The sequence below is a fragment of the Chiloscyllium plagiosum genome, chromosome 16 (assembly GCF_004010195.1).
Source record: "Chiloscyllium plagiosum isolate BGI_BamShark_2017 chromosome 16, ASM401019v2, whole genome shotgun sequence".
Taxonomy (NCBI): Eukaryota; Metazoa; Chordata; class Chondrichthyes; order Orectolobiformes; family Hemiscylliidae; genus Chiloscyllium; species Chiloscyllium plagiosum.
Window position 1 is genome coordinate 53,803,745 of NC_057725.1, and position 13,346 is coordinate 53,817,090.

The 13,346-nt window shown below is 38.9% G+C and overlaps 1 protein-coding gene across 4 annotated transcripts in view; it reads left to right on the forward strand.

Annotated features, from left to right (window-relative positions):
* Positions 1-13,346, forward strand: part of LOC122557924 (protein phosphatase 1 regulatory subunit 12A-like) — a 146,866-nt gene that overhangs the window by 78,390 nt on the left and 55,130 nt on the right. For 3 of the 4 annotated variants that reach the window (XM_043706146.1, XM_043706148.1, XM_043706150.1), the window contains exons 7-10: positions 611-702; positions 6,554-6,723; positions 8,001-8,104; positions 12,618-12,734. In XM_043706146.1, coding sequence (XP_043562081.1) covers positions 611-702; positions 6,554-6,723; positions 8,001-8,104; positions 12,618-12,734 — 483 coding nt within the window. The remainder of the gene's footprint in view (positions 1-610; positions 703-6,553; positions 6,724-8,000; positions 8,105-12,617; positions 12,735-13,346) is intronic. The other variant, XM_043706149.1, reaches the window with a different exon arrangement.

The window sequence follows — 13,346 nt, forward strand, 5'->3', positions numbered from 1 at the left end:
CACCGGTTGTATGTTTTCTCCCTCCAATCCTCTTCTTCAACAGCAACAGAAAACAGATTTTTTTTCATCATCTATACCAGTATCCATTAAAAAGAAGAGAGATTGTGATTCCAAAATGTTGGGAAGACTCAGGTCCATCCTGGGCGTGAGAAACTGAGATTTGTCTAAATGGTTTGGCAGTGGAAAAGAAGCCTCACAGCCAAGTGCTCTTTAGCATTATCAAGAGATCTCAGGAGATCAATTAATGTGGCACTGCTTCATTCACTTCCATGTTCCTCCATAACCATTCATTCTTTATTTTAATGCAAACATGTCCAACTTGCATAGGTTTTTCTTAGACGCTGTAATTGTTGGGGTTTATCACTGTTTTCTTAGTGACCAATTGTAGTGATTTTATTTATGGTTCAGATCAGATTCTGACACCCTAATTTTGAGTTTGGTGATCAATATTCTTTGATTCTGAATTGTGCAAATGAAGGCTGTTGTGTTGGACCTTTTGAGGCCTTCTTAAATCCATGTCCTTTGTGTGGCTATTTTGCTGAGTTAGGAATGCAGAAGCATATGAATTAAGTTGTATATTATATTCTCTTGATTCTGTGCAAAACTACAGATGAAAATGGAGAAGGAGAAACAAGCCAAGATGGATGCCTCCCTGATTGAATTGTCGAATGCCTCACAGCAACTTCCGACCAGGACCAGGAGGTTAGTTCATGCTCAATCTGTATTTATGATTCGACAGCATGTAAACTCACTGTTTACTGAGTGGTGTGCCATTACTCACCATAACACCACTGGAGTTTTTTTTAAAACTGTGGGCACAATATTCACTGATGAAAGAACTGAGCTAATGCTTGTAAACACTCATGTTTTCCCCCCCCCCACCCCACCTATCTCTCGTCACCTTCCCCTCTTCTCTCCTTCTTCTTCTGAAAGTGGAAGTATCAATTCAATTAATAACCAGTGTTAAAAACAGAAGAGGCCGTTTTGTGGAACAAAATTTTAAACTCTGACTGGTTGCCAGAGAGGAATGTCCAAATATGCTAAAGCTCTGTGTGATAGGATCCTGAATGAAATCACATCAAATAGAGGTGATGTTTATCAACTTTGACCTCAGGGGCAGGGAAAATAATTTAGACCTGCTGATGATGTTGGATTTTAAGCTATAGAAAAATGCAGACATCATGATGGTCACAGATATTGAATGCTCACAGGCTGTTTCTGTACTTGTAAGCAATTTTGCTGTTGTTCTACAGTATTCTAATACTTCTATTCTAATTACTTCCAGACATTTTAAAATAACTTTTATTTGATTGAGATTTTAAAGTTGATTTGCAGTTTTCCAGGGGGTGCTTAAGACCACTTCCATCACTAATTGCTGAGATACAACAGCAAGGGAGGTATTGAAACAAATGAAGTAAGGACACACACTTGCACTTGCACAATCTCACTCGCCTATGGGTCATTGTCTTAATTTAATTTGAACATATAGTTAATCATCTTTCCTATCCGCATCTTGAGGTAGACCTGAAAGATCATCATCTCAGGCCCTTTTCATTTACTATATAATAACCAGTTATACAGCAGCAATACCAGTAGCCTGGGATATGTTTCCATCTTGCCTCTCGGTTCATAAGTGGCTTGTGTTATTGCTTTAGGGTAGGGATGGGGGGAGTTTGCAAAGCAAAGAAAATAAAGGGGTAAAGTTGCACTTTACAGAAAATTGTGGTTCACCTATCGATTATCAATGTTTTTTCTCTGATCTGTACAAATGGAACCTAGTTTCCTGTGATCTCTGTAAAAGGTGCTGCAAGAGTGAGGAGCTGAAGATGTACTGGGAATCTTGTGTGTGAATGTCTTGCTGTTCTAATATCTGGAGTACAGTGCAGCCCTCTTTCAATTGAGTTTGTACAATATTTTTTATGAATAGAAAGCAGTTCATTGCTGCAATACTAAAAATGCACAGAAACTGAAATGCTGCAGTTCTCCTTTCCTTTCACAAGATAATACTTTAACTGCAGTTTTTTAAAAAGTGTGCTAATAACCTCCAGTGGTCGCTTCAAGTACTGCATCAATCTTTCAATCCCAGCTCTGTGTGAAAGCAGACTTTGTGCCAGCAAATCCATGCTAAGATAGATCATGTACAGTCAGCTGTCTCAGTGAATGCTTAGTATTGGGTCCGAAGGTTGTGTGTTCAAACCCCACTCTAGGACTTGAATGCTTAATCTCTGCTGACACCAAAGTGCGTTATTGAGGAAGTCCTGCATTGTATGAATTATTGTCCATTCTGATAGTATTTTAAACAGAGTTCCTTTCTGTTAATCCCACTAATGCTTAGCCAAATTTTCTTCATTTAATTTCACGGTGATTAATTGCATATGATGCTCATGGAGAAAATTTGAGAACCAAAAGTGCAAACCCCTTTCCTTTGACCATATTCTCTTCACAAGTACTTGAACATCTAAAAGAAATATTTTGCCCATTATTTCCGTCTTGCACTGTCAAAAGCTTGCCAAAACACCAGAATGGCCTCCCCAATGCTTCTGTCCCTATTACACATGACATGTGAGATCTCTATGCAAATGTTCCCATTACATTCTATGTCCTTTGATCCTCAATCCTGTTTGTCAAGCTCTTTTAGTAATAACCTCTCCTCAACTATTTATTTTCTTAACTAACTGAGCTATTGGAAGGAAACGTTTCTATTCTTTGCTATGAATATTTACTGAAACAACATTAACTCTCATAGCTGGGAGTCAATTCTACATCTCCATAACTCTCTGATGAAAAGGAAGAGCCCTTCTAGTCTAGAAATATGCTTATCCTTGCTTAATTATTATACTCCTTGTTCTGTTTTCTCAGAGCGTGTTACATGATCTGATTACATCTGCATTATCCATCACTGTGTTTTTGAAAAATGATTTTTGAGTCATTCAGTTTTTCTCTGGTGAAAACTAGTTGAAGCATAAAGGCCCTGAATCCGTTAGTAATTTTTCGTATTTATGTGTTATTTTGAAGATGTTGTTTAAACTGGAAAACAGTCAAAATATCAGCTCACAAGTATCCTTACATAGTCAGAATAACCTACTTAAACCTGAAATCAAATATCTTTGCAATAAATTCCAGCACACATTCAGTCTGTTTTAAGATTTTGAGAGCTGGATGGAAAAGATTTGAGAAGTGTGTTGAAAAGAGTGAGCACAAAGATATTGAAAGTTTATGGTTAAATGTTGCAAATGTTTTCTTTTAAAGATCAAAGTCTGTAAAAGGCTGCCAAGTGTAAAACAATAAGGTCTCCATAGTTCAGAAGTTTTGTAAAATAATTATTATAGGAGATCATGCAGTGTGTCTTCATTTGAACACTGTGTGCTCTCTGTCTTTTCGTTGCAGCTCTACTATGTTGAAGTACAAAGAATAGAAGTGGAGAGTTGAGAGGATCCCACAACTCAATTGTTTAAATACTGTAAAGATAAAAAGATCATGTCACCAATTTGAGGGAGAAAGTTTAAAGACTTGCAAAAAAAGATGCAGTCTTTCCAAACCAGCCATTCTTGAGCCTCCTCCAGTAAATAGGAGAAATAAATGTAGTGATGGTGTTTACACAAGGAGAAGAGATCATCAGAACTGAGAGAATGCAATCTGAATGAAACTGATTATTGTAGAGTAGGATAATTAGCAAAGATTGGGCTAGATAAAAAGTGGAAGAAGCCACTGCTTTGAAGAAGAAAGGACTGAGATCCAGGGGAATGGAAATATATCAAAGGAGAAGTTCCACCAACAACACAAATGGAATGATTATGGCTGTAAACTAGGTGGTCATGTATAGTGGGATGATGCCGAGAACTCCACATTGATTTGTTCAAAACTGCACATGGTCACATGCCGGACAAAAGAAGTATGCTCAGGCAGAGACATTTAAATATGACAAGAATAATGGAATAATCCTGCCATTAAACATACCAGTGAGTTTGCATTGAATTAAAACTTTAAATGTAACAGATGATTTTATTCACAGTTTCCAAACTAATAGAGGTGGCAATTTTAAAGTATAGGAACACTTACTTTTTCTTAGCAGTTTGGTGAACATGTGAACCCCTGGGTAAGCAGTACGAGGAGAATAATGAATTATAAAGATGATTTAACACAAAACACAATTTGCAGATGATGGGACAGATTACAGCAAGACCAAAAGTCTTATTGGACTGTAAGATGAGGTGATCCTAACTGATAAACTCAGGTTAAACTGAGTGACCAATATGGCTGAATGGAATCGAGGAATTAGGAAGTTTATTCTAAAGGTGATTAATAGCTAATAATCTCACTGAGATTTTTTCAAATGGATATGCCTCCATTTTGTTCATGCTTCACATCACTGTTCCAATGTACATCGTTAAATTTATTTAACATGAAAAATAATTGACTAAATTCTACTCAGATTAACATAATTTCATCAATATTCACCTTGATAATCACTGAGACATTTAGTACTATTCGTTAATTTATCAGCTAAAAAGTAGCACAATGTTATTTATAAATCCTGTCAATACAAAACTGGGAATCTAAAGCAGAGAGTGCACAACTCCTATCATGAATGCTCTCAAGGTATTTTCCATTTAACACCCCTGTTCTTCTACTTGTCTCAGCTTCAAATCTAACTAATTTACCCACCAATGAGACTTAAACATTTCCACGTCTACAAGTGTAAACCTTTGTCAGATGTCTTCTAGTTAAGGGCTCTTGTGGTGCAGTACCTCTGAGCCAGGAAACACATGTTCAAGTTGCACTTATCCAGAGGTTGATGAGAAAATATCTGCAATTCCCAGTTACTTAGCTGTATAAACCTATTTGAAATGTTTGAGACGTGACGCTTGCTTCAGTATTCTTGCTGCTCAGGGCTTTAGCCTGCTTATCTGATCTTTCTCTCTATGATTCTGATGTTTCTAATGCACTCGTTCCTTCAAAGAGTGATTCATATTTTCACCATCCCTGAGCCCATCTAGTTGTAACCTCCTGCTCTTGACTGTTGTTAAGAATCCTAAAATCATTGCTATCTGTTTTTGTACATCTTTCAAAGCGCATTGCATATTCTATCATTGTAGCTTGTGACTACCAACCAGCGTGACAGAAGGCAAACTACATGAATCTTGAACATTTATTGCCCAGTAGTTGATGTGCTCCAAATCTGTGTTAAAAGTGATTTTTCCTTAAATTAAGAGCTGCTTAATTTATGCTCAGAATATTTTGATATTAAGGAATATGCTGAGTGGGGCAAATGCTGGACAGCAGGGAGTGTTGCAGTACCATGTAATAAAGAGGGATTCACTGTGTGCTGAGGCCTGACCTTGTGCAAGTTAACTGGAAGTCGGTTGCACTGTATCAGCTTCGTCACTGGACAATGAGAGTGATGCCTCGCCCAGTAAAATGCTGTGCGAGGAAGGCCTCTGGGCTCCTGCCAGGGGTTCACTGATTGGTTTGTGCTTTGAGATCCAACAGGGTACAAAAGAACAACTCCAGCACTCCTTCAGATATAGGCTGCAGCACTGCGACAATTGTGTGGTGCCCACTTGACCTTGCAAAGAAAGTCACGTTTTGAAAAATCACAATAAAATGTGACTAAAGAACGAGTTAGGGCTGAGAATGAAAGACAGCATAAAAGAATGCTATCATGCAAAGGGAGCTGTAAAAGTCTTATAAGACAACAGAAGAAATTCTGAGTATATTACGTAGGAGTTAAGAGCTGAGTATGCTATGCAGTCTAACAGGGAACTGGAAGTGTGTCACACATATGATGGAGAACTGGGGATGACAAAGAGTAGCAATATTCTCAATGTATGGCAGAAAACCAAGAGCATGGTTTGCAGGTGAGCTGAGGACAAATTACACATAGATTGAATGTGTTCTGGGAACATTAGATTAGATTCCCTACAGTGTGGAAACAGGCCCCTCGGCCCAACAAGTCCACACTGATCCTCTGAAGAGTAACCCACCCAGACTCATTTCCCTCTGACTCAAACCATTCCCCCTAACACTATGGGCAATTTAGCATGGCCAATTCACCTGACCTACACATCTTTGGACTGTGGGAGGAAACCAGAGGAAACCCATGCAGACAGTCACCCGAGGCTGGAATTGAACCCGGGTCCCTGGCGCTGTGAGGCTGCAGTGCTAACCACTGAGCCACCATGCCACCCCCAACATGTTGCAGGAAGGACAGTATTTCTACAATTGTCATGCACCAGTTGATGTAGGTAGGAATGCATTATCTCTCTCAGGGTTGGAAAAAGAGTTTGCACAGGAAAATGAAATATGTTCCTTAAGGAAGTAGAGAGCTGGGAGCAAATTGTTTGAAAGATGGATGCAATATTGGGACTCTGTGTTAAGTTGGTCAGCCATTGAGATCAGCACCCCCTTATTTGCAGTGCCTGCTGGAGAATGGCTCCTTTATACCCTGTTTGAGTTTTTGTATCTAACCCTGAAAGATGAAACTTGCTGACCTTGTCCTGGGCTGCACGCATCACACTAACAGCCAACCAGAGCTAATCCGTTATCCCACCAGGACTTCTATTTCCCGTATGAGCAGCAAAGATAAAATCTCAATGCATGAGAAGGAGCGCAAGACCTTAGAGTCTGTGATGCTGGAACATGTCAATGACGACGAAGATAGGAAGAAGTTGAATGGCTCAAGTTCTGAGGAGGAGATGCCAAATGAAGCGAAATCAGAAGCTGGTAAGTCCAAGGCCAGTGACATTTTCTATTGCTGGGGATAGGGATTCAAATATCTCTCTTTGTAGATGAGCATGGGGGCTGGTGTGTTTATTATTTCCTGTTACAATGCCATGCACATGATCTTCAATCCCAAGATCTCATCCAAGCTGGGATTCTGTACCCATTAGCTTCTCTGAAGAAGGGACTTAATGGAATACAGCTTACAAGTAAAATTAAAAAGCTAAGAACATTAAAATAAAAGGCTTGCTGCACTATTCAGTAAGATCATGATTGAAATTCTGCATCAATTCCACTTTCCCACCCTATCTTAATTTCTGTTGCTTGCCTGACTAGCCAAAAGCCCATTCTCAAAATCGAATCTGCTCATTGACCTCAGGATCCAAACATGACGGTTCTATCATTGACATATCAAATCAGAGCTTATGGTCATGTCTGTACTGGGGAGCCAGGCTACAGCCTAAATAAGACTCGAGGAACATCAGAGCGACTTCAAACATGGTGGATGGGTCAGCAATGTCAAATACACTCACCTTAATAACCACAACATCCAATGGTCCAAATCTAAATTTATTTTATTCACCAAACTAGCCTACAAGACACATTGGGAGAAGGGACTATGGAAAGCAATGATATTTGGCTATCTTCACTCAAAACATGAAGGGCCATCCATTCTATGTAGATGATCAATCAGCGGAAAAAATGTCAGCAAACAGACGCATCAGCAGGAAGGAGTTAACATGTACTGACCTATTACAAACACAGTAGCCTGAACAATCAACAGTAGGTCTTGCCCCTATTTTCAACCTCCACTAAGTCACTGCCTTTGTCACCTGTTCCAGTCATTCCTCCAAGGGGTAAGCTCCCTGAAATGTGGACATTGGTTTGTTCTTTCAAGGAATTCTTAAGGAAACAGTTACTCTCTTCAACACCAGCGTTTACAAGGTGGTATTATAAATCTATCTTGGCCAATGTTACTGCTCTCAAAGTGAATGAGAACCCCTAAACACTTGTGGACTACTTAAAATTGCCACCATTGACAAAAATACTGGTAATGGAGCAGATGGTGTTGAATTAAAGTTAAGTTTGGATAATGAGTACTAATATACAATTAGTTTGGTGTTGCTGTGTTAAGGATGTAATTGATTATGGAGACACTCAATCCTACAGAACTCCACTTATTGATATATTTGCATATGTGGGATGGGAAGCTAAAATTCATCCTTGCCTTCTCATGCTGCCAGTTGTTGATTATTATTTGTCATTTTTTGGTTTGCTAGAGAAAACAAAAGCCCGACTCAACATGAACAACCTTAGCACCAAACTGGGCATGACAGACTCCATCCTTCCATCCTCCACTGCACCCAGTGGAACCAACAAGAGGGTATGTGACATGCAAGAAGAAATGTTGGAAGTTTTGAGTTTAGATTCTGAAGTGCTATCTTGATGTTTAGCTTACTGTTTACATGAATAGATCCAGGATCTTGGGATTGAAACTAGTTTGTAACTGTTTGCTAATGGTTTGACATTTTCTCCTATCTTTTAATTAATTATCAAACAGAAAATCTAGCACTACTGAAAATACTTTACTGCAACCTATGATAAATGCTGCTTGCTTACTTTGAGAAGGATACTCCATAGTTGCTTACAGCAATCAATGTTGCACTGGTTTCTGTTCTGTTGGATCATGCTATGCTCCTCTTTTGAGAGTTACAGCATTTCATTGCAGGAAATGCTGCATTGTTTGTTGTACCTGTGCAGTTTCATGTGAGGTGTGATCCATTGCATCTAAATGCTAAGAGGAGTATTTTGCATTGTGTTGTGCTGCTACAAATTGTTTTTGTAAAAGAGACTGCATTGTTTTGAGTGAGCTATGCTGAATTGTTTGCATTTGCAAATAACGTAGAATGATATGTTATGCTACATCGGATATGATAAGAGACATTTTTTGGGAGCCTTTGGTCTTGAACACATCAGGATAACGGCAAGAATGCTAAATTTCAAGCAATTTATACTACAGGAGAAATGCTGATTGGTTGCCAAGTTGATTTGTTGAGGCAGAAATCAACAAGTATCGAAAGGTTCCCATGCACCTAAGCATTTCAAAACCGATGCAAGGCTTAAACATATTCCTTTTGTTTGCAGAAGATAGCTCCCCGCCAATGCATGTATATCTTTGGTAGCAATCAGTGCAAGGTTGATTAATTACTTAAACTTGGTTGTTAGAAGCACACTCAGGACTGTGCAATAAGTGATATCCAATTGCCAAATCATATCCAGTGACAGGCATTTTGTTTTGTGTTTCACAAGTAAGTTGGTTGAGCAGAATCTGTACTCTGCCTATTACAAATTGCCAGAGGATCTCTTGTTTGATTCCATCATTCAATTGTTGGGATGTGTGGTCTATGTAGTTGGTATCTCACTGATACTAAAATCCATTGCCATTGCTCAATTATGTTGCGTGTAATCATTCTTTGTCAACATGGCAACCAGTCAGCACCCCTTTCCCCTCTCTGTTTTTGTTTGAAATTTGTCTTGATAAGTACAAGATGAAAAGCTTCAACAATATGTCTTCCTTTTCAGCAAAATTCAAGTCCTCTACTATCTAGTGATAGTTCCTTTTTTTAAGAGTTATTGTGATGTGATTCTTATTGTCAGGGACAGTGCTTAGTTTGTTTTTGCGTTGTAAAAGTTTTCTAATTGTTTATGTGGTGAGTAATGCCGCAAGCATGTAGAGACAAAGAATAATGTAAATCTTCGTAGAAATCATAGAATCCCTACATTATGGAAGAAAGCCATTCAGCCATCAGGTCCATTACGGCCCTCCAAAGAGCATCCCATCCAGACCCATCCCCCCGTACCCTACCCTTGTAACTCTGCATTTCCCATGGCTTAACTATCTAACCCATACATCCCTGGACACTGTGGGCAATTTAACGTGGCTAATCCAGCTAACTTGCATATCTTTGGACTGTGGGAGGAAACCAAAGCACCAATGGAAACCCACAAAGACATGGGAAAAATGTGCAAACTCCACACAATCACCCGAGGGTGGAATCAAACCCAGGTTACTGAAGCTGTGAGTTAGCAGTGCTAACCACTGAGCCACCGTGCCACCCTAACCTTCCTGCTGCAATCAACCCTGCATTATTCCCTATTGTCCGGCATGTTGCCTTTCTCCAAAGGGTGTCTTCACTACTTCATTTGGCACTCTCCCTCAGTCTCGCTCCAGAGGCATAGTGCATTTTGTCCTTTTGTGACAGATGACTCAGTGGCCAATATTTTTTTCAGAACTGCTCCTTTTCCATCACTGTACTTTCGCTGAGGGTATTCACAGCCATTGCTTTCTATGTTGAAGCATTCTAGGTTGTTTCCTCTTGCAATCTGATGGCATTGTTTAAGCTGTGATTAATGCTGCTCTCTCTCCTCTGTGTCATTGGGGAAAAAGGCTGCATTATTTCTTTCACGGCATTGCATTATTACACATTGCAGTGAATACTGTGTTGTTTCTTCTGCCGAATGAGGTATTCCTTTCTCTTACAAGGCATTTTTCGTTCTTGTTATGATGGACTGTTGCAAGATGCTGTGCATGGTTTCATTGTGACACTCTGCATGGTTTCCATTTGCAGATGGCGCAATGCCTCCATTTAAGGTGTGTGAGGCATGAGTTTTTAACTCATGAAGAATGCATCATTATTTATAATTTGGAGATACTTGATCCCTGTTGAGGGATGCAATTTTGTTTTTTTTTGGGTGAAATGCTGTTTTATTTCCTGTTTTTGGGTTGCTGCATTAATTCCTGCAGCAAGTGAAACAGCAGCAGGATGAGTTCGTTATTGCCTCTAGCAACTGTTGTGATACAAATTGATAGATCTATCTTAGAGGGTCTTAGTGCAGTGGCATATTATAGGCCATGTGATATTCAATTTATATGTTGACATCAATGAGGGATATAGAAATAGACCTTCTTTGATTTATGAACTTAATGAACGCTCAGACAGAGTGAAATCAAGTTGGTATCACTTACCCAACACACTGAACTAGATAAGTAGCATTTTTAAATTGTTAACGTTTATGCCTCTGATATAATATAAAACAACAAATGTGTTTTATGTACTCCCAAATGATTTTTCCTTTATTTAGGTGACTATTTAGAAGTAAGCACTAATCAGATAAGTGTTCGGTGTCCAGGTCTGTCCAACATCTATCAATTGAGATTTTGTTGAAACTGACTGACCAAGTTTCTTATATGTTTTTTTCTGATTTGTAAACCTAGGAAGGAAAGGCTTCACCTTTAACTCTTAATCCTATTTTTGATATTATCTATCTCGTGCTGCTGAGGAATATTTAGTGTATTCTGTGTTAAAGAAAAAATTATTTCAGAAACATTTCACTATGTCTTCATCCTGCCAAAGGCTGCGAGAGGCCAAGATCATGTGACATTGCATTACTCTGTGGATACTGTGTCTTGTTAGTGTATTACTGAGACTTAACTTTGTGTACTGCAATGTTTCGGGCTTGGTTTACCAATCTGTCAGTCAACTCCACTCCTTGCCTCAAATGGCAGATATTTACCTTGCCATTCCAATACTCAATAGTTAGTAAGCTCAGATAAATACCAACCATGTTGCATTTCAAGGAGCCCGTAGAATGCAAGGCTACCTCCATTTTCCCAGATGGTAGGGAATATATCTGATTTATATGCTTGCATCATCATAGGAACTCGTGTCATGTCATATGATCTTGCCTACTTGCCTCCTTATAGTAAGATGAAGCCACAGTAAGATGGTTTTTAAATCAAGTTAATACTTTTCTGAACTCAAACTCTGATGGAAATACTCATAAAATGTGAAAACAATGGTGTGGTTTGAACAGGAATTTCATATGAAGGCAGACAAAATAAGTATATAACAGTTCTGTTATTTGAAAGGTTTAGTGTTTAATCCTTTTAGAGTGATTGTCTCATTCATTGGAATAAGAAACCATCACATTCAAGGGCAGATACTACATGTTTCCTCTTGCAAAGAATTTTAGATTGATTCCTTTCCAGAGGTGCCTTTTGAGAATGTGTTAAAATATTCCTGTTGTTAGAAAGAAAACTTCAGTCTTTGCTGTTGCATTTGATGTTCTATTTACTTTTCTGTGAGGTGCAAACATATTGCTTGTTGCAAAATTTTTCAGGAGTTCCTCATGTGGTGCATTGCTACCAGTGAGGGATGCTACATTTTTCCCCTTTGTGAGTATAACATAACAAATGTTCAAGTGTGATGCTTTGCTTTGTGTAGTGAGAGTGATTTGACTTTATTTTTGCTTGTGAGCTGGTTAAATGGTGTGACACACCCAGTATTGTTCTGATGGGAAGAGCATGCTCATTGTGTTTCTTTGCACCGGATACTCCTCTCCACTTTGCACATGGACCCCAGCTCTCTCTATCCCAATCCTCTTCAGGATATCCCCACCAAACTTACCACCACCCCTTCACCCCACAAAACATGTGCAACTTCAAATAAATGTTTGATTAAAAGAAAAGCAAGAAATTGGTTTTCATAAAAGGAGTAAAATCGTTACCAAGTTTTATTCCATTGATAAATGCACCTTGACATATTTAATGTCTGGTGAATGATTCAGAGATACATAATGTTTAATTCATTGAATGGATTGCATGATATGTTATTTTGGGTTTGAATTGATCAAGTTATGTGTTTATATTAAGAGGGTTTAATGCTATCTACAGAATGCGGGTGTGATCCTCCTGTGTGCATTTTCTTGTCTCCTTGACACTATCACTCTCTCTCTATCTTTCTCTCTCTCTCTCTCTCTCTCTCTCTCTCTCTTACTGTCATCCATACTTCACCTACCTTTCTCTTTCTCTCCCTTTGCTCTTCCTCTGACTGCAGTTTGACTTCATTACTCCTTTGCTACCTTTTTGTCAGCCAAGTGACCCAACGTCATGGCGACAGGGCCTGCGCAAAACTGGCATTGTCTTGGTGCCCCAGAGAGGTCAAAGAGCAGCGGTGAGCTTCTTGCATGTTGAGGTTTCTCATCTCCGAGTTTTTGGTTTGCTGCATGATTATGTTATTGTCTTGCACTTCTATTTCTCTCGGTATTCCTCTTTCTTTAAACCTACTAGATTTCAGGCCAACTTATTCCTGCAAATGGAGCCAAGCTGACTCCTGATTTCCAGATTAGAGCAACAGAAACTCTGGAACTCTACAAGCTAATCTCTTGTACATTTTCATTTAATCCATGCCTTTTCTTTTTCTCTGGATACAATTTCCCATATCCACATATTTCTGCAACTAAGAATCTGGGAATTGCTCTGGAGCACACAATTATTCACTAACTCTGAGTTGGGTGTGTGGCAGATATGTGTTACTCATTAAGTGTTTCCCTTCTGTCTCCCCTATTTACCTCCCTGTGGACAGATATGGATGTTTGGAGAAAAAAGGAAGTGTGACTTTATTGAAAGCAATTCTTTACATTGCATACTGCAGTGAAAGAGTTATCATGCCAATTGCCTTTTAAAAATAGATTGGAAAGTGCTATGTTGCATAGGAACATGGAAATGGATAGGCTGATAAACATTACAATCCATTTGGCTACTCTTAAGATTCTGAAATCACCAA